This window comes from Chlorocebus sabaeus, chromosome 8 (assembly GCF_047675955.1).
Source record: "Chlorocebus sabaeus isolate Y175 chromosome 8, mChlSab1.0.hap1, whole genome shotgun sequence".
Classification (NCBI taxonomy): domain Eukaryota; kingdom Metazoa; phylum Chordata; class Mammalia; order Primates; family Cercopithecidae; genus Chlorocebus; species Chlorocebus sabaeus.
The window spans coordinates 52,009,046-52,030,905 of NC_132911.1; the positions used below are offsets into that span (position 1 = coordinate 52,009,046).

The window sequence follows — 21,860 nt, forward strand, 5'->3', positions numbered from 1 at the left end:
AAGGTAATTTTACTATCGATTTAATGCTTTCATCCCTAAGAACAATAAATTTAGATAAATGGTTCACATTTCATATTCAAAAATGAACACAAAACCCGTATTTAAGACTGCAGGATAGCATGGTATGCACACACACACACACAAAGCAATGCCACACCTAACTAGAAACTGTACCACCACCACCTCAGCCACCCAAAGCACAGCTTCTCCTAATGGACCTGAAATGGAACAGACCTTGCAGGTATTACAAAACCCACATACCAGGCCAGAGCCTGTGGACTTCAATTTGTGGCTATTTTAAAGGGGTATAAGTCCCTTGACCTCCCTTCCTACGGAGGATAAACTATGGTATCGTTTAGTAATACAGCCTCTGGAGAAGGACAACAGAGGTAAGATGGTCAAGTCACCCAGAGAAGTCTGGAATTATTTAGGAAAGGAGCCTTATACATCTTATTTTGACCTGTGTCACCAAGAAAAAGTTTTCTATGTTTTTTTAAATATGTCAGTGATCACAAAAAAAGTTTCACTTGTTGAAAAAATTCACCTACATGGGAAATCTAGATAAAGCAAATTTAAGCTATTTGACAATGAGGACTAAATTTTAAACATTTTTGCCCACAGTAGACTATCAACATGAAGGATAACAGAGCTCAGTTTGTCTTTTTAAAAAATAAACAAAGTCGCCGGGTGCAGTGGCTCACACCTGTAATCCCAGCATTTTGGGAGGCTGAGGCAGGTGGATCACATAAGGTCAGGAGTTAAAGACTAGCCAGGCTAACATGGAGAAACATCTCTACTAAAAATACAAAAATTAGCCAGGCGTGGTGGCAGGCCCCTGTAATCTCAGCTACTCAGGAGGCTGAGGCAGGAGAATCACTTGAACCCAGGAAGTGAAGGTTGCAGTGAGCTAAGATCGCACCATTGCACTCCGGTCTGGGGGACAGGAGGAAAACCCCATCACAAAAAATAAACAAACAAAATAAAATAAGATAAAATAAGATATAAAATAAGATAAAATAAAATAAAATAAGTCAAGACTTGCATCAGTGATAGAGTCCTGCCACAGCTGTGTGGCCCTCTCAGTCACTGACATGCCTGGGCCTCTGTGCCCCAACTACATCACGTGCTAGGACCAACGGGGAGTTAAGAAGTCTTCTAGCTCAACAACTCTATGTAGTTCCTAAAAGCTTCTTGCATAGAATTTAATTATAATCATTTATTACTCTCTTAGCTATTTTAGCCTACTTCTGACTTGGTATCTTTATAATATTCCTTCATCATGGATGAAACAACTTTATCACAGTCCTGTAATGAGACCCACTTTCTACTTTCTAAATGATCACGAGTTGAGTGCAGAAGCACTGACCACATCTCTGTGGTTATCACATCCAGCTTCTTCAGCACCATATCTGTACATTTTCATGTTCTGTCATCACATCATAGCATCATAGTGTCTGACTGGCTTCGTTGTCTCCCCTGCCCTGGGCAGGATCTGCAACCAACCAGGGTCAAGCTCAATGGCCACCAGGAGTATATGGTGAGTCAAAGAGAATGAGGGCATGAAAAAATCATTAACAAGCTGGATTTGAGGCACTGAAGGGGCTTATCTTCTCTTCACATTTATTAATTTATAGAACTCTGGGGGGAGGGGAGGAAGCCTTATAAGAGAATCACACGAGCCTTAACTCCTCATTGGGGAAACTTTTCAGACCTGTAAGGCAGACAGAACACTGAAGCGAAATGTACCTAAGGACTTCTCATCTGCATGTGCTAAGGCCAGACTCTCCATGTATATCACCAAGGCTTCAAACACAAACTGTTCCACCAGAGACTCTTCTTCCCTGTAAAATAAAGAATAGGAAACCTCGCCTAAGAAAACAATAAAGCAGAAAGGACAAAGAAAAGGAATGGAATTAAAGAAGGCACACATTAATTAATTTTTTTTTTTTTTTTTTTTTTTTTTGAGGCGGAGTTTCGCTCTGTCGCCCAGGTTGGAGTGCAGTGGCCGGATCTCAGCTCACTGCAAGCTCCGCCTCCCGGGTTCACGCCATTCTCCTGCCTCGAGACTCCCGAGTAGCTGGGACTACTGGCGCCCGCCACCTCGCCCGGCTAGATTTTTGTATTTTTTAGTAGAGACAGGGTTTCACCGGGTTAGCCAGGATGGTCTTGATCTCCTGACCTCGTGATCCGCCCGTCTCGGCCTCCCAAAGTGCTGGGATTACAGGCTTGAGCCACCGCGCCCGGCCTTTTTTTTTTTTTTTTTAAAGGCTCAGCTGCGTGTGGTGGCGCATGCCTATAAAGATCACTTGAGCCCTGGAGTTCGAGACCAGCCTGGGCAACAAAGTGACACCCTGTCTCTACAAATAATTAAAAAAAAAAAAATTAGTTGGGTGCAGTGGTGCACACCTGTGGTCCCAGCTACCGGGGAGGCTGAGGCAGGAGGACCACTTGAGCTCATGAGGTTGAGGCTGCAGTAAGTCATGATCCTGCCACCGCACTCCAGCCTGAGCAACAGAGCAAGACCCTGTCTCAGACAAAAAAGAATAAAAGGGCTCAGTGTTTTAAAACATGAAACAGGCGCGTGGCTCACACCTGCAATCCCAGAATTTTGGGAGGCTGAGGCGGGGATCACCTGAGGTCAGGAGTTCAAGACCAGCCTGACTAACATGGTGAAACCCTGTCTCTACTAAAAATACAAAAATTAGCCAGGTGTAGTGGTGGGCGCCTGTAATCTCAGCTACTCAGAAGACTGAGGCAGGCAAATCGCTTGAACCCGGGAAGCAGAGGTTGCAGCAAGCCGAGATCACGCCATTGCACCCCAGCCTGGGTGACAGAGCAAGACTCCATCTCCAAAAACAAAAGAACAACAACAACAACAAAGAAAAACCATGAAACAACCTAAAATACTTCTCAAAGATACTTCCTCAAGAAAAAGCTACATGAACCAAAGAGGCAACACACGCTCTGTTTCCACACCAGTGCCTCTGTCCCTTGTGTCTGCAGAACTGCTCATTTGCCTGTGTGGCTATTATCTACATGTACTTCTGAAATGTAACCCTCATGAAGGGCTGTATCGTTATACCTCCAACATGGGCACAGGCCTGGCACATCATTTTTTTTTTCCTTCAACTTTTAAGTTCAGGGGTACATGTGCAGGATGTGAAGTTACACAGGTAAATGTGGTACACAATATTCCTAATAAGGAATGCTGGATGAATGAATGAACACCACTACCTTAGGTCAGTGACCACTTGTCTTTTTTCTTGGACCTCTGAAATGGCCTCTTCACTGGTGTCCCAGTCTTCAGTCTACTCAGACCCACCCTCTACACAGCTGTCAAGCAAGTGGATTTTAGGAGGAAATCTAAATGCATCTCTTCCTGCACCCACTATTCCACAGACCCTCTGTCACTAGAGGTGACCTACGCTCCTTGCTACTGCAGGCAGAGCCCTCCTCACCAGCCTCACAACACCTGCCTCCAAACCTCAAAGGCTTTTATCGCCTCAGACACCTTCCTATTTCTCATCTCTACCCCCCACCACCCCACTAACTTTGATCTAAAATGCCTTGACTGACTTCCATTTATCCTTTAAGTCTCATTTCCAATATAAACCCTAGCAAGAGGCCACAGCTTATCTGCTCACCCCGGATTAGCTACTCTTCCTCTGAGAAACCCAAAGCCCCTGTATGTACGTCTTTTGTTGCATTTCCGAAATGGCTGAGACGGTGTTTATATGCATTTCTCAGCAGTTTCCAAGCTTCTGGAGTGCAAACTGAATTTTAATTCATTTTTTAATTTCCAGAAGACAGCACAGCATCCAGCATATAATTACTTACTAAATGCAGGATATATGACACACGAACACACAGAGTGAAACTCCAAGTCACTTTTCAAAACCACAAGTTTTTCTTCCCTGTGGTGTAGCTTTACAAACCTGAATTCCCTGTAGATATTATTAAAGGCGAGTGATGCTCCCAGCCTCTTGAAAGCATTAGGGTGAAGCGCAAGGCTGTAAAGTCGCTTGAAAAGCGATTTGGTGTTTACTGGACTCTTCTCCTGCTGCTGTGGTGTTATTTGCTTAATGGACCATTTAAGGAATTCTCGAATACACCGACCACAAAAATCTCTTAAAGTACTGTCAACAGGGTCCACAATTCCATCCTGAAACAAAACAAAGAGACCTTGATTTTACTAATTTTTATAACCACTGACAACTGAATACCCTTGGTCTATTTCGAAGCCTAACTAAAGTAGGTTAAAAATTAATTTACAGCACTAGTCAAGAAAAAAATAAACATTAGTAAAACCAACCTCCATAGTGTATCCAGAATCTAGGCTTATATAACTATTTCCTTGTGACATAATGAAAACATTTTCTTTTAAACAAATTAATAAACTGAAAAGCCGTGAAGGGAGAGAAAATTTTAATTATAACAAAACAATCTTTCCCTTCCCTGAAAAAAAACAAAATGGCTATATCCTAAGAATTTCAGAGGAATTCTGATTGTTGATTTTACCCCATAACAGCATTCGAGATGCTTTGCATATTGAAGTTAGAGAGTAAGAAGTTCCAAAGAAACTGTACTGCTCCATAAAGGAAAATCCTATGGACACATGAAGAGCAGCCCCCATAAAGGCCCTGCCGAAAACAGCTATGGACATTTGACCAACGACCACACAAAGATGTATTCTACTTTATGCTTTGTTTCCTTCTAGTCATGATACTCTCTCAGATCTATAAAGGAAAAGTTTAACTTGAAAATGTACACTCAACACTGAAATAAAAGAGTTCTGCCTAACACTTCCAGTTATTTGCTATACACAAATCCTTTCTTGCAGAGGTAATTAGAATCCAAAAAGGTAACACAAGCCACGGGAATGGGAGGAGAGGGTGCTTCCTGCTTCTCAGAGCAGAGGTCACCGGCGCCATATGGTGATGCAGGGAACAGCAGTTCTCACCAGGAAACCCACAGCCCTCCTTCACTTGAGTGCTGTGCTATTGAGTTCTTTACCTTTTCTTTCCTCAACTTTCTCATTTTACTTATCAGATTTCTTTCTGAAGCTCTTACTTAATCTACCTTCAAGGATCAAAAGGGAGAAAAGAAACAGAAAACAACTAAAATAAAAACTTTTTAACAGAAACATGATAATAAAACCATCTGAATGCAAATAAGCCATAAATTAATTTTAACTAACTGTATTTATTATAGGTAGGATTCACTGGTAAACACTGCAGGGAATTGAACTACAGGTTTAATTATGTCACCACCCTAACGAATGTTCAGTCACTCTCCCCTGCCCCTAACATGACTACAAAGAAAGGTCATACTCAGAGTACACTGCCAGCAGCATAACCAGGACTGTGCAGGCCACATAAACTTATTTGCACAGGTTCAAAAATTATAGTAAAATAAGCATCAAGACACTACAATTTAGCTGGCCTCACTGCCTCTGCCCTCAGTGAGATGATGACCAATTCTAAGACGCTGCTTCTCTGTGTCAAGAGAGTTCTGTGTAAAAGGTGAACTGCTGTTTCCAGGGCCCTTTAGTTATTGAATCTGAGTATATGAGAAAATTGGATATGCTCAGAAATTCTTCATATTGTTTCTTTGTTTTTGAGACAGTCTCACTCTGTCGCTCAGGCTGGAGTGCAGTAATGCAATCTCAGCTCACTGCAACCTTTTGTCTCCGAGGTTGAGGTAATTCTCATGCCTAAGCCACCTGGGGAGCTGGAACTACAGGTGTGTAACACCACGCCCAGCTAATTTTTGTATTTTTAGTAGAGACAGGGTTTCTCCATGTTGGCCAGGTTGGTCTCCAACTCCTGGGCTCACGCAACCTGCCTGCCTCGGTCCCCCAAAGTGTTGGATTACAGGCATGAGCCACTGTGCCCGGCTCACCGCTGAGGTGGGTGGATCGCTTGAAGTTAGCAGTAAAACTAGCCTGGCCAACATAGCGAAACCCTGTCTCTACTTGAAATACAAAAAATTAAGCAGGCATGGTGGAGTGCGCCTGTAGTCCCAGCTATTCAGGAGGATGAGACAGGAGAACTGCTTGATCCTGGGAGGCGCAGGTTGCAATGAGCCAAGATCATGCCATTGCATTCCAGCCTGGGCGACCAAGCAAGACTCTGTCTCAAAATCATAAATAAACAAACATCAAATACAACTAATCAATGGGAATAAGAGGAAAAGAATCAACTATTACTTACCAATATAGCTTCTAGTAAGGCGACAGTATCCTGACTTTCAAATTTCTTATTGTTAGTGAACCAGTGAATCAGCTGCATAACTAGTGGCTCGTACAGCTGCCTTGTCACCTGAAGAAAGAATATCATTAAAGTTAATTCCCTTCATGTTAAAGAAATGTTACTCTGTAAAGATTTCCATTTAAATGCCATTTGCAGTATAAAATTAAGCAATACTACTACCATGGTTGTACTAGTTTCCTTTTTTAGTTCAGGCTCAAGTGGTCCTCTCCCACCTCAGCCTCCAGAATAGCTAGGACTACAGGCACGTACCACCACACCCAGTTAACTTAAAATTTCTTTTTAGTAGAGACAGGGTCCCACTATGTTGCCGAGGCTGGCCTTCAACTCCTGGCCTCAAGTGATCCTCCTGCCTCAGCCTCCCAACGTGCAGGGATTACAGGTATGAGCCACCATCCCCAGTCCCATTAGTTTCCTTTTCCAGTTTAATCCCATGATGAAGAGTCCAGCAAAGAAAAATATGCAATTGAAGCTTCCTGTTTCTCTGATTGGGAGGACAATTTAGGATATTGTTGGGTTTTTAACGCTCATCTTTATTCATTTGATCTTGAACATGCACACAAGATATCCTGGATTACAGACAGATCCTCGCCATTCAACTATTATACAAAGCAAATAATAACCCTGTGGTTCCCCACAGCCTAACTGTCCCCCACTGTGGTGACAAAATGAAAGCCCAATCAATGTGCTATATACACAAATTCAAAGCCTGTACCACAGGGGAGGAACACAGAAAAACAGATTTAATCTGTAAATATATAGGACAAAGAGGAAGTTGCCTCTCCCACTGCTGCCAAAAGGAAGGATAAAAACCTCTATGGAGATGGGATGGAAAGGATCCTAGGTCTAATCTTCTGGAACATAAAGAAAGCCTCTCCAGGAGCCAGAAGTCCTGTACTCCCCGGCTTTGTAAAATCCAAGATGTCTCCAGGCCTGGGCTCCTCCCTTCTGACAAGTAAATCCATACCCAAGAAGGCAGAGATCCTGTCTTCCTGGAAGCTTGGAAGTGTAATCTAGCGGCCTGGTAGAGGTGTGACCATGTGGCCATCTTGGGGCAGTAAGAGAAGTGGATCAAATCAATTAGCTAGACAAACTGCTACAGATCTAATCCTCATTATACATGAGAGTAAAATGCTGGCCAGGCACAGTGGTTCATGCCCGTAATCCCAGCATTTTGAGAGGCCAAGCCAGGAAGGTCTTCTGAAGCCAGTTCAAGACCATGCTGGGCAACATAGCAAGATCTTGTCTCTAAAAAAGTTATTTTTTAATTAGCTGGGCATGGTGGTACATGCCTGTAGTCCCAGCTACTCAGGAGGCTGAGACGGGTGGGTGGCTTGGGCCCAGGAGGTGGAGGCTGCAGGGAACTATGATTGTGCTACTGCACTCCAGCATAGGTGACAGAAGGACACCGCATCTAAAAAAAAATTAAAATGGCCAGGCACGGTGGCTCACGCCTGTAATCCCAGCACTTTGGGAGGCTGAGGAGGGGAGATCACTTCAGGTCAGGAGTTTGTGACCACCCTGGCCAAAATAGTGAAAACCCTTCTCTGCTAAAAATCCAAAAATTAGCCGGGTGTGGTGGTGGTCGCCTGTAATCCCAGCAACTTGGGACGCTAAGGCAGGAAAATCGCTTGAACTGGGAGGTGGAGGTTGCAGTAAGCCAAGATTGTGCCACTGCACTCCAGACAGAGTAAGACTCTGTCAAAAAAAAGTAAAATGCTTGTGGTGTAAGTTAAGGCGAACACTCCCTACACTGGTATCCTGTACATCTCTGCCTCAGAGGCCAGAGTTTTTATAGGAGCACTGAGCCAACCTTTATTCCCCACAGTTATTGAGCTCACCAATTAAGTACTTTGATATTAGAGGTCCATACTGTAGTTAATATCACCTCGAAAATGATGCAAAATGTTCCACGGCTCAGAATAAACAACTCAGAGACTCTTCCAAATAGTCTTTCCAGTCTTTGAAGGTATTTTTTCCCCCAATACCTTCACTGGCCTCTATGAAGCAATTTTGAAGATTAAACAATATAAAAGGGTCTTAACTTTCAGTCTGAAAGTTTAACCTGGTCTTAAAGCATCACTTTTTTTTCCACAAAAGAATCATACTGTTTTATTCTTAGTACAGAAGTTTTTTAATACATGTACACATAGCTAGATATATATACAATATACACATACTCCTTTATAGAAAACCATCCCTCTACAGTCCCACATCCCAAAGGTAACTACTATCAACTTTCAAAATATTTTATTTATATACTTTTTTTTTTTTTTTTTAAAGACAGAGTCTTGCTCTGTCGCCCAGGGTAGAGCGCAGTGGTGCAATCTCGGCTCATTGCGACCTCTGACTCCTGGGTTCAAGTGATTCTCCTGTCTCAGTCTCCCAAGTAGCTGGGATTACAGGTGTCCACCACCACGCCCGACTAATTTTTATATTTTTAGTAGGAACAGGGTTTCACCATGTTGGCCAGGCTGGTCTCAAACTCCTGACCCCCCAGCCAATTTATATATATTTAAATATGTGTATATGCACACGTAAAAATAAAAATAAATCTGCCAAGGAGGCAGAGCTCCTGTCTTCCTGGAAGAAACCAGTAACTGGTTTCTTCTTAGAGTACTTTCCACGTAAACATATGCACTCTACCAGTGTTTTCACTAGCTGCCCAGTACCTCAACTAAGGACGTACCACAACCCAGCTAGCAGAACCCTACTGCTAGAAATGCAAGTATTTCTAAATTATGACTACCATGCAGAGTGGAGAGTCCTGAGCACACTGTTTAAGCAGCTCTGTTGTAAGGAAGTTGCTAGGCCAGGGCTGTGGTCACCCAGTCCAAGCCCAGATGCAGAGCACTGTGCCTGCGTTGCCCCACCAACCATGACGCACAGGGTCCTTTCCTTGTGCCCTTGGCAACACCAAACATTGTCCATCTTTTAAATACTTGACAGTAGCCAATCATTTTAATTTGAAGTTCCTTGTTTACGAAAAGGTTGACTATTTTAAGATACATTCCATCGGCCATTTACATTTCTTCTTTTATGAGCTGCCTATTTTTTTCTTTATACATTTGTCTGCTTTTAAATCTGATTTCTTTAGTAGTATGTTGCACGTTATGTATATGTTACAATGTTGGTTTTGTGCCATTCAGTAGTCTTAAACATTTATAAGGTCAAAACTATCAATACATTAACACTTTTATGTATCTCCCTATCTGTACAAACTTTATAGAAAGACATAGAAGGATGCCGATTATGGAACGGTAATGCACTCCATCCAAGGAGCAGAAATCACACTGCACACAGAAGAAAACATTTTGAAACGCTACGAGTCTACTTTTTCGTAACAAAACATCTATGCACATGTCAAGATGTGTTATTATAAAGACATTCTCCAGACTTTCCAGAGGATCTAACATCTTTTCCCAGGGAACAAGCATGTGAAAGGGGTGACGTGAAGGTTCATTTTTATCTTTGAACATTTTTATATTATAAACTGATGTGTTATCAACAAAAAAGACCTAAAGACCTAAAGACATACACAGACAACTATGTAGTCATTACATTTTTCTGTAATTTGTTTACAGTTTGTTTTTCCTTCCAAATCTTATTGATTTACAATTAGTTTCTTCACTTGTGACAAAGACTCTCTTCCTTACCCTAACTCTAGTCAGGCTCCTCTGAACTCTTCTCAACTAGGCCTTGACTTCTGGGCTTCCATGTTCATCTCCATTAGTCCAATTTTACCAAGAACTCTGGTGGGTCAGTTCAGCGAAAACCCCTCTCCCCTTGATATATAATCTAATTCGTCATCTCCCACCAGCTCCCAGGCAGTGTTTGGTCACCCTGGCCCATCTTCAGCCATAACACTCTTAGGTTGGTTTAGCCACAATCCTCTTTATGCCTGATGTTTTCTCTATTGCAGCAAGTCAGGGACCCCAACAGAGGGACTGGCTGGAGCCAAGGCAGAAGAACATCAATTGTGAAGATTTCAGGGACATTTATCAGTTCCCCAAATAATACTTTTATAATTTCTTAAACCTGTCTTTACTGCAATCTCTGAACATAAATTGTGAAGATTTCATGGACATTTATCACTTCCCCAATGAATACTCTTATAATTTCTTATGCCTGTCTTTACTTTAATCTCTTAATCATGTTATCTTCGTAAACTGAGAACGTACGTCACCTCAGGACCACTGTTGTACAAACTGATTGTAAATTACGTGTGTGTGAACAATATGAAATCAGTGCACCCTGAAAAAGAACAGAATAACAGCGATTTTCAGGGAACAAGGGAAGATAACCATAAGTCTGACCGCCTACAGGGTCGGGCAGAACAGAGCCATACTTTTCTTCTCACAGAAAGCCTATAGATGGATGTGCGAGTAGGAGAAGTATCACTGAATTCTTTTCCCAGCAAGGAATGACCCTGGGGAAGGAATGCATTCCTGGGGGTAGGTCTATAGACGGCCACTCTGGGACTGTCTGTCCTATGCAGTTGAGATAAGGAATGAAATGTGCCCTAGTCTCCAGCAATACCCTTAGGCTTACTAGGATTGGGAAATTCCAGCCTGGTAAATCCTAGTCAGACCAGTTGTCTGCTCTCGAACCCTGTTTCCTGTTAAGATGTTTATCAAGACAATGAGTACACAGTGGGACATAGGCCCTCATCAGTAATTCTAATTTTGCCTTGCCTTGTGACCTTTATTGCCCTTTGAAGCATGTGATCTTTGTGATCTACTCCCTGTTCGTACACCCCCTCCCCTTTTAAAATCCCTAATAAAAACTTGCTGGTTTTGCAGCTCCAGGTTGTCATCACAGTCCTACCAATATGTGATGTCACCCCCGGAGGCACAACTGCATAATTTCTCTCTTTGTACTCTTTATTTCTCAGACTGGCTGACCCTTAGGGAAAATAGAAAAGAACCTACGAAGAAATATTGGGGGCTGGTTCCCCCAATATTCCTCTTAGTGATTTTCCATCCACTGACCCTGACCCTGCTCCTTGGCTATCAATCTCCCTGGTCAATAAGTATTTGGAGTACAGCCCAATTCCTCTCCAGCAGTGTAAAAGCCCACTGGAGTAGCCTCTCCTTTAGCAGTTTTCCTTAACATCTTTAACGAATGTCAAAATTTCTTCTTTAACATGTTAGTCATTTGACCTAATATCATTTATTAAATGACCCATTTCCCACTTAAATGGCCCCCTACCATAGACACAATTTTCATATACACACTTTCTAGCACCTACCTCTCCCACTGAGCCATCTGTGCACTGGTTCAGCCTCTTATACTCCATAAGGCCCCTTTTTAACATTTGCTACACTAGACTCCCTCCAGTACACTACCCTTTCAAAATGTGTCTTGCTTATTAGGCTCAAGCAATTACTCCTTCAGATTATTTTTAAGTTCAAAAATAAAATTAATTCTGGATTTTTCACTGAAATTACACCAGAGTTAATTGATTTGGGGAAATCTGACATTTTTTTTCAATAATGTCTAATTCAGGTGCATAAGCTATTCATCTTCTATATTCATAAAATACATTTGCCTGGCACATTGAAGTTTATTCCTAGATTTTTTTGTGTGCTGTTATAAGATGTTATAGACATATTTTCCAAGTGGTCAATACTAATATATGAAATATATGAGAATAACATATGAAAACAGATGAGAATTATGTGTTTATAATTCATCAGTTTTTTCCTTTATTAATTCTTAGAGTTTATCAGCTAATATGCTTATGCTTGGGCCTTCCAGATTTGGAAACAATTATAGTAATCTTTTCTCCTTCCTAATATTCCTTCTGTGATTTTATTATCCTACAGTATTGAATAGAATCTCCCAAATAGTTAGTGGGGCTGATGTCCTAGCCTTACTGGCCTCCTGACAAGTGTCTTTTAATTGCCAAGTGCCAAGTGCTGGCGTAGATGCTGGAGAGGGAGCAAGGAATACCAGGCTCTGCCCATGCCCTCAGGGGACTCACAGACCTTGAGACGTTAGGATGCTAAACATGGAAATAACTAACTCCAAGTAAAGCACTGACCACTCCCAGAAACAGGCCATGCTCCCATGCTGGGTAGAAGCGCAAGGGAGTGTCAGTACTTCACACAGAGGATGACCTGGCTGCAAGATTCAGGCAAACATTCTATCACATGAAACATCATGTGAAACTACTCCTATTTCATCAGGAGTTGCCAAATGCCTCCCAGGCTCCCATGGAGAGGTTCACTGCTATGTTAAATCTACTTCTGTGGTAAGTTTCCAGTTTTCACTATGAACTCTATTTAGTAACAGTGCATCTGAACATACTGCTGGACTATACCCACACATGTATACCGCAGAATTTTCCAACTGCATTATGAATGAGTTTTGCATTTCATTTTCCTTTTTACGTGTATACCCTGATATTCAGGTCATATTAGACTCATAAAATGAACTGAGAAGATTTCTTACCTTTTTCTGCTTCATGGCAGCAGTGAAAGATTTGTCCATAAAGTCATAGTACAGGCCACTTGTCAGCCATGGTTAGTTCTCTCTTTTTTTTTTTTTTTTTTTTTGTTTGAGAGTGAGTCTTGCTCTGTCTCCCCAAGCTAGAGTGCAGTGGCGTGATCTCAGTGCACTGCAATCTCCACCTCCTGGGTTAAAGTGATTCTCATGCCTCAGCCTCTCGAGTAGCTGGGATTATAGACACGCGCCACCACGCCTAGGTAAGTTTTGTATTTTTAGTAGAGACGGGGGTTTTACCATGTTGGCCAGGCTGGTCTTGAACTCCCGACCTCAGGTGATCCACTCACCTTGGCCCCCCAAAGTGCTGGGATTACAGGTGTGAGCCACCATGCCCAGCCCATGGTTATTTCTTCTTCCCTCTGTGAAAGACTGTGTTTGTCCATGAGAGGGATGACAGCTAATTCACCTTCAGATGCCTGGACTCTCAGTAACTTTTAACTACAACAGCGATTCCCAAACTCCGAGACACACTGAAAGTGGAGGGGAGAGCTTTTAGAAGTCCTGGGGCCGAGGTCGTGCCCAGGTCACACCCAAGACCAATTAAACCAGAGCACCTGGGGTAGCAGCCAGGGAGCGGTATCATTCTTAACGATCTCCAGGTAATTCCACTGCTCTGATGACTACTGAATTAGACAAACCAAACTTTTTAAAGTTTCAGTTTAAAAAGTTTCAGGTAAAGTTTCGGTTAAAGTTTCAGTTACAAATGTTTCAGATTCAAAGCCCTCACCTGATCAACATCACACGCAAGTCGAAGCAGCACAGGAAACGTCCGCTTATAGAGCTGGTACATTGGTGGGGCTCCCTGTCCCCCTTCTGGCATCTGCGTGGCTTTGCCCAACATAAACATAACCATGCTATGTAAAAGTTCACAGGCTGCAACCTAAAACAGACCAGGAGGTCAGCAACGTCTAAGTTATCACGTTGAAGATGAGAGAATATGTGAAATGTCACTCAATTTAGCCCTTTAAGAAGAAAAATTTCATTGCACATAACTATCACGTAACCCAAATATAAATTAACTCGAATTAGCATTTCTTGCTGTATAAAAGTAATGATTCTGTTCGCTTTGTTTTTTATCCAAGCACAAAAATTAAAATTTAAAGCTTTAGAAACTGACACCAATACATTCTTGAGAAATATATTTCACTGTTGCCATATTAAAGAACTGTATAACTTTGCTTCATCTGTTAGCACATTTTCAACTATCACTTTTAGTAAAAATATTTTTGAAGCACTATAGAAAATTTACAAATTAATACATGCATACCTCATTTTATGAGGCTTTGGACACAATGTGTTTTTTAACAAATTGAAAGTCTGGGGCAACCCCGCATTGAAAAATTCTATTGGCTCAATTCTTCCAACAGCATGTGCTCACTTTGTTAGCATTTTTAAGCAATAAAGCATTTTAAAGTATGTATATAAAGTTCTAATTCTATTACACACTAAACAGACCACAGTAGAGTGTAAACATAACTTTTACATGTACTGAAAAACCAAAAAACTAGTGTGATTTGCTACACTGAGATGTTAACTTTATTGCTGTGGTCTGGAGCTGAACCTGCAGTATCACCAACATATGCCTGTATGAAAATTTGAGATTATCTGTTTCTAAACTCCCAGAGTTAAGGGGATAATCAAGCATAGACGAAATATCACTCTAAATGCCCTTTATATTGCATTTTATATAAAGAAAAGCTTTTGGTATATTAACGTTTTGAAAGGCCTTTTTTTTTTTTTTTTCTGAGATGGAGTCTCACTCTGTCGCCCAGGCTGGAATCCAGTGGTGTAATCTCGGCTCACTGCAACCACTGCCTCCCAGGTTCAAACGATTCTCCTGCCTCAGCCTCCCGAGTAGCTGAGACTACACTCACGCGCCAGCACACCTGATTTTTGTATTTTTAGTAAAGATCAGGTTTTACCATGTTGGCCAGACTGCTCTCAAACTCCTGACCTCAAGTGATCTGCCCGCCTCGGCCTCCCAAAGTGCTGGGATTACAGGCATGAGTCACCACACCCAGCCCAATTATCTGTTAAGACGATTTATGTTTAACTTCCATTTCTCAATGACACTGACTTCTAATAAGTAAGTTGTTTTCTAATTACCGTATTACAGAAAATACAAAATTACTAATATTGGAATGGCTGAAATGTGTTCTCCATATCCTAACCAATATGTATTTTTAAAGCAATAAGCTCTAAATAATGGGTGAAATAAAAAATAGAAGTACTTTAGTTTGTCTGTCACTGGCTGTGAGCGCTAATTCTGTGACTCGAGGCAGGAACACGTCCAGGAAAATGACAGGTTTCATCTCTCTAAAGGGCACTGCAAAGCTCAGCCGCTTCTCTCTGTCCCAGGCCACATAGCTCTTCATCATCTCATCAGAGGAAGCGACTGTTAGAAAAGATTTAAAAAGAACAAAACATTTTTTTCTTTTTATTACTGTCAGAATTATTCACAAATCAAAACATTTCTAATGCCACCAGTTCTACATTCTATTAAAGTGAAGCACTTCATTCACCTTTCCCTATTCTTTTGCCTCAGATATGTAATTACATTAGAAATCACTCGATTTAATTTAAAGCAAAATTACTTTTAAACAAGCCTAATAGTCTCGAAAGTTTAATATCCAAATTCAGTTAGTTACTTATTCTGTGGAAGAAAGTCAATGAACAAAATTTTTACTTTAAAAAAAAAAAATCTCGGCCGGGCGCGGTGGCTCAAGCCTGTAATCCCAGCACTTTGGGAGGCTGAGACGGGCGGATCACGAGGTCAGGAGATCGAGACCATCCTGGCTAACACGGTGAAACCCCGTCTCTACTAAAAAATACAAAAAACTAGCCGGGTGAGGTGGCGGGCGCCTGTAGTCCCAGCTACTCGGGAGGCTGAGGCAGGAGAATGGCGTGAACCCGGGAGGCAGAGCTTGCAGTGAGCCGAGATCCGGCCACTGCACTCCAGCCTGGGCGACAGAGCAAGACTCCGTCTCAAAAAAAAACAAAAAAACAAAAAAACAACAACAACAAAAAAAACAAAAAAACAAAAATCTCGGCCTGGCACGGTGGCTCATGCCTGTAATCCCAGCATTCTGGGAGACTGAGGCGGGCAGATCACCTGAGGTCGGGAGTTCGAGACCAGCCTGACCAACATGAAGAAACCCTGTCTCTACTAAAAATACAAAATTAACTGGGAGTAGTGGCACATGCCTATAATCCCAGCTACTAGGGAGGCTGAGGCAGGAGAATTCCTTGAACCTGGGAGACTGAGGCTGCGGTGAGCCGAGATCGCGTCATTGCACTCCAGCCTGGGCAACAAGAGCGAAACTCCGTCTTCAAAAATAAAAAAAAAATCTCTTTAAAACACTTCCCAAATACAGGCTCTAATTCCCTAAATAACCAAAACTCACTAGTATTAACACCAAATTTCAAAAATAAAAATACAGGGGAATTTTTACTAATCAAAAATGTAGAGTTTTGACCAGGCACAGTAGGACCTGGTGGCTCACACCAGCAATCCCAGCACTCTGGGAGGCAGAGGCTGAGGATCACCTGAGGTCAGGAGTTCAAGACCAGCCTGGCCAACATGGTGAAACCCCATCTCTACTAAAACCACAAAACATCAGCCAGGCATGGTGGCGTCTGCCTGTAATTCCAGCTGTTCAGGAGCCTGAGGCAGGAGAAACGCTTGAACCTGGGAGGCGGAGATTGCTGTGAGCCAAGATTATGCCACTGCATTCCAGCTTGGGCAATAGAGCGAGAAAAAAAGAAAAGAAAAGAAAAAAAAAGTGGATTCTTTTAAATTGAATTAATAGAGACAGCTTCTTGCCATGATGTTGCCCAAGCTAGTCTCAAACTCCTGAGGCTCAGGCAATCTTCCCACCTCAGCCTCCGAAAGTGCTAGAATTATAAGCGTGAGCCACCACACGCAGCCTACTAATCAAATATGGTAATTCTCATTTGGAAAAATTTCTAAAAATATCAAAACATTAACAATACTGGATCTCAAAGAGATTAACTTGGAATTCCTGACACTCACATGGAAGAGAGTATCAAATTACATTGTTTCAAACTGGGTAACATTCTTAATGAGTCAAGCTAGAACATCTATTCTACTGGTATACTGAATTATTCCAATTTTATGGATACAGTCAAAGAATTTCATTAGGCAAGATATTATTCTTTATAATCTTATTTAAAATATATAAATCATATATAGGAGTAAATATTCAGAATATATTATGACCTGGATACATCCAAATAAAAGCACAAATACATCTACAGAGGTTATTTATTTTAAAAGAAGTTTACCTGTCAGAAGATTTTTGTTTATTTGTCCTCCTAGAGATCCAAGCATTTGTACTACTCTAATTCTTATTTCTTCTAAGGATATTGCTTCATTCTATAAATTTGAACAATTGTATACATGTGATTACAAATGGGTTAAAAATTAAACAGAAGACATATGAAAACACTCTTTGCCACCCACTTGGATGTCCATTTCCTAGACCAGCAGTTCCAAACATTTTGGCAGGATCCTTTCCACTCTTAAGAAATACCAAGGACCCCCAAAGAGCTCTGCTTTATGTAGGTCCTGTTTATCAGTATTAATGACATTAGAAATTGAAACTCAGAAACTACGTAGTTATTTAATTAAAATTACTAAACTCATTACATGTTACAAAAAGTAACTATATTTTCCAAACAAACGAAAACTCTGGGCAAAGTGGCCATCTCAGTGTGCCTTTCAGTTGTCATTTTAATGAAAATTGTGTCCACAAAGCAGTGGCTACTTCAGATCCCCGTTCAAAGCACTACACAGTGCTTTTTCTCCAGATAGCTGTCACACTTCTCTACGCAGGCCTGCTTCATGTGCACCTCTTGCCTCACACACAGAGTATTTTTAAAAATCTGTGCTCAGAGTCAATGCTAGAGAATCAACAGTTTCCTCCATCATAATATCATGGTGCAAATTAACAGAGTAAAAATAGCTTTGGCCTTGCACCCTGGATCCCCCAGGGGTCATAGTTAGAGAACCGTAGTGCTAAGGAATAGGCATTGTGTATCTGTACAAAAATTTTGGCAAAGCACAGTGGCACATGCTGTAATCTTAGCATTTGAGAGGCTGAGGTGGGCGGATTGCTTGAGCCCAGGAGTTCAAGACCAGCCTGGGCAACAATGTAAAACCCATCTCTACAAAAAATACAAAAATTAGCTGGGCATAGTGGCACATGCCTGTGGTCCCAGCTACTCGGGTGGCTGAGGCAGGAGGATCACTTGAGCCTGGGAGGTTGAAGCTAGAGTGAGCTGAGATCACACCACTGCACTCCAGCCTGGGTGACGACGTGAGATCCTGCCCTAAAAAAATTAAATCGATAAGAATAAAAGAAATTTTATTTGTAAAACCAGAGATATATTCAAGTTATTTTATCCTGCTGTGTCATAAAATTATAAAAACTTTTATGCTGCCATTTCTTGTTTCATTCTTGTCTCTCAAACAAAAGGTGCCCAAAATAATGAGGTGAGAAGAACTGACCCTAGAGTTTGCATCATCAGTTTTAGATGTTAAAAGTTTTTCAGACCAGGCGTGGTGGCTCACGCCTGTAATCCCAGCACTTTGGGAGGCTGAGGCAGGTGGATCACGAGGTCAGGAGATCGAGACTATCCTGGCTAACATGGTAAAACCCTGTCTCTACTAAAAAAATACAAAAAAAAAATTAGCCAGGGGTGGTGGCGGGCGCCTATAGTCCCAGCTACTCAGGAGGCTGAGGCAGGAGAATGGCATGAACACAGGAGGCAGAGCTTGCTGTGAGCCAAGATCGTGCCACTGCACTCCAGCCTGGGTGACAGAGGGAGACTCCGTCTCAAAAAAAAAAAAAGAAAAAAAAACAGTTTCTCAAATTTTAATTCTTACTTAATTCCAAAATAGCTATTTTCCCTATTCTAACTCAATTTTCTCTATTTACATCATTTTTTACTATCACATCATATGGTTCACTCGAGTAAACTGCCCCAAGGAATTATCACCAAAAAGCCATAAAACAACAAAAAAGAAAACTGGAACAAACTGAAACTGATAATATGACATACTGAAGATCTAAGCATAAATGAAAGTCTTACATATCCCTGGTATCAGTATTCTGACTTGCTTATTTAATATGAACCAATTTACCTTTTATTATCCACTAAATACATTTGAAGGCAGGGATGAACAGAAAAACAAGACCAAAAAAATAAACAAAACAGGTAATAGAGTTTATATTTTCATTGCTAAAAATATATTAATTTTTTTTTGAGTCAGGCCACTCCCATTGCCCAGGCTGGAGTGCAGTGGTGTGATCTTGCTCACTACAGCCTCAACTTCCCAGGCACAGGTGATTCTCCCACCTCAGCCTCCCAAGTAGCTGGGACCACAGGCATGCGCCAGTACACCCAGCTAATTTTTTGTATTTTTTAGTAGAGACAGGGTCTTCCTATATTGCCCAGGCTGAGCTCAAGCAATAACCCACTTCAGCCTCCTAAGGTGCTGGGATTACAGGTGTGCGCCACCATGACTGGCCAATATATTAAAATTATTTTTATATTGTACTCTACTTTGCATACAAAAACAACTAACATTTTAAATGAAGATTTTTACTTTTCACAAGTGTTAGAATCTGATCTCTGCATTATGTAAGGTACAGAAAATACAAAGGACTTCTTACTGATGAAAGGTTCTTTGTTTTCTTCAGATGCTTTAACACCACTTTATTAAATCCTTTCTGGGCAGCCCGAGAAAGAGCTGACACTTCCCAGTTATTCTTGGTCTCATCTATCAATAGTAAACAAAAATAAATTTAAAATAGCATTCATTCATTCATTTAATGCACATTAGCGACAATAAACTATACTGTCAAATAGAAACATTAAAATCCTAAATTATGATTTAGCAAAACTAAGTTTCTAAAACAAAAAATATAAATGTTGGTTGCTTTTAAACATCAGTGTCTGACAAACGGAACATGACTCCTTGGGAAGTGTCTGACCCCAGGGTCGAGAAGAGCATGAATCATCTCATGGCGCAGGAGTGGCTCCCGCGCATCACACTCGGGCCAAATCTGGGACAATGTGAGCATCAAAACCAATCATGACGGCAAAAGATCAGACCCACTGAAAAAATAAGAATCCACAAATCTTACTAATACAGATAAATAAATAACAGGGAAAACTGTTTCTTGTAGAACATCAACTAGGATGAAAGAAATGACAGGGGTAGAAAATCACCATTTTGTAACCATCAAAGTAATACCTGATTCAGAAGAATTGTCAGTGGATACTAAAACCATTATGGTGAGCTTGATGAGGAACAAGAATATTTACAGTGTTAAAGTACCCCATATAATAAATTCCTTTTTTTTTTTTTTTAAGCAATCATAAACTTACAGAGGATGGAAAGTATATCATTTCTTTCCTGAACACTGAGGGTAAGTGACCAACTCAACACCCCACTGCCCCAAATGCTTCAATGTGTGTTTTCCACAAGGACAGCCTCCCAAACAACTGCCACACAACCATCCAAACCAGATTACAAACATTCACTCCTTAGCACCACCCAGAGTTCAGCATTCACCTAAGAATGTTTTTAATTCAGGACAGCATATTGCACTTAGTTGACCTATCTCTTTAGTCTCTTTTAGACTGAAGCTGTTCTTCAGTATTTCCTTGCATTTCATAATTTGGACATTTAAAAAATCATATGCTAGTAATTTTATACATGGTCTCTCCATTTGCATTTGTCTAATATTTTCTCATGATTAGACTCAGGTTATGGGACCGAGTTGTACCATTTTACTATTTCCTTTATTAACTGCTGAATTAAACTCTGACACATGTTCATTTTCTCTCTGCAGTCATAGTTCTACAACTATAAAGTCATTTCCAACAGTTCTGAGATGTCCAGTGCATTCACTGACACAGCCAGGTGAGCGGCACCGTGGGAGGGCACCTCCCGGTGGTTTAACCCCAGCAAGTCTTCTCTTGGTTCCAGAATGAATCCCTGGCAGTGGGATCTTACCTCTGCTCTGTCTCTCTAGCTAGTTCTTTTCCTTTCTATAATTGTGTGGTCTGTTTGGTGACCTTTTATGGGTAGATGTTAAAGAGTTGTACTCTCTGATGGGCCACAGATGATAAGATAATCTAGTTTTTAGTTGGTTTTTTTTTTTTTTTTTTTTTTTGAGCTCCAATAAGTTAAGAATTTTTAGTTCACTGGAAAAAACAGATCTTTGATATCTGGACAATTCAGCATTTTCTATGTCTTTTGGGAATAGGCCTCCAAATCTGGCCATAAACTGGCCCCAAAACTGGCCATAAACAAAATCTCTACAGCACTGTGACATGTTCATGATGGCCATGATGTCCACGCTGAAGGTTGTGGGTTTACTGGAATGAGGGCAAGGAACACCTGACCCACCCAGGGCGGAAAACCACTTAAGGTGTTCCTGAACCACAAACAGCAGCATGAGCCATCTGTGCCTTAAGGACATGCTCCTGCTACAAATAACTAGCCAGAGCCCAACCCTTTATTTCAGCCCATCCTTTTTGTTGTAGCCCATCCCTTTGTTTCCTGTTTTAGTTAATTTATAATCTATAGAAACAATGCTTATCACTGGCTTGCTGTCAATAAATATGTGGGTAAATCTCTGTTCCTGGCTCTCAACTCCAAAGGCTGTCAGCCCCATGATTTACCACTCCACACTCTGTATTTCTGTGTGTGTGTCTTTAATTCCTCTAGCACTGCTGGCTGGTCTTGGCAATGTCTGTATCTCCTGGTTTTTGGCTCAAGTTGTGGAACTGAAACTATTTACTAAGCTCTCTATGTGTCTTTGCAAGTATGTGTCTATAATCAACAAAGACCTGTATCTAATTTTGTGTATAATGTTCTCCAGTATTTGGAGGGTATTGATAAATTAGATTATAAACTCTCTTAAAGGATCTCTGTTCTGATTTATACAGATATGTAAATTGAGTATTCCTAAAATTCTCCAAAAATAAGGAAGTTGAATTAACAGTGTTTTAAATGTGCTAGACTTTAAAAATCATACAGAAAAC

The 21,860-nt window shown here is 41.1% G+C and overlaps 1 protein-coding gene across 4 annotated transcripts in view; it reads right to left on the reverse strand.

Moving 5' to 3' along the window:
- PRKDC (protein kinase, DNA-activated, catalytic subunit) overlaps positions 1–21,860 on the reverse strand; it is a 189,496-nt gene that overhangs the window by 128,520 nt on the left and 39,116 nt on the right. For all 4 annotated transcript variants that reach the window (XM_008000566.3, XM_008000564.3, XM_008000565.3 and 1 more), the window contains exons 22-28: positions 19,478–19,584; positions 17,085–17,175; positions 15,011–15,174; positions 13,507–13,659; positions 6,213–6,320; positions 3,936–4,162; positions 1,747–1,841 (exon numbers count right to left, since the gene is read on the reverse strand). In XM_008000566.3, coding sequence (XP_007998757.3) covers positions 1,747–1,841; positions 3,936–4,162; positions 6,213–6,320; positions 13,507–13,659; positions 15,011–15,174; positions 17,085–17,175; positions 19,478–19,584 — 945 coding nt within the window. The remainder of the gene's footprint in view (positions 1–1,746; positions 1,842–3,935; positions 4,163–6,212; positions 6,321–13,506; positions 13,660–15,010; positions 15,175–17,084; positions 17,176–19,477; positions 19,585–21,860) is intronic.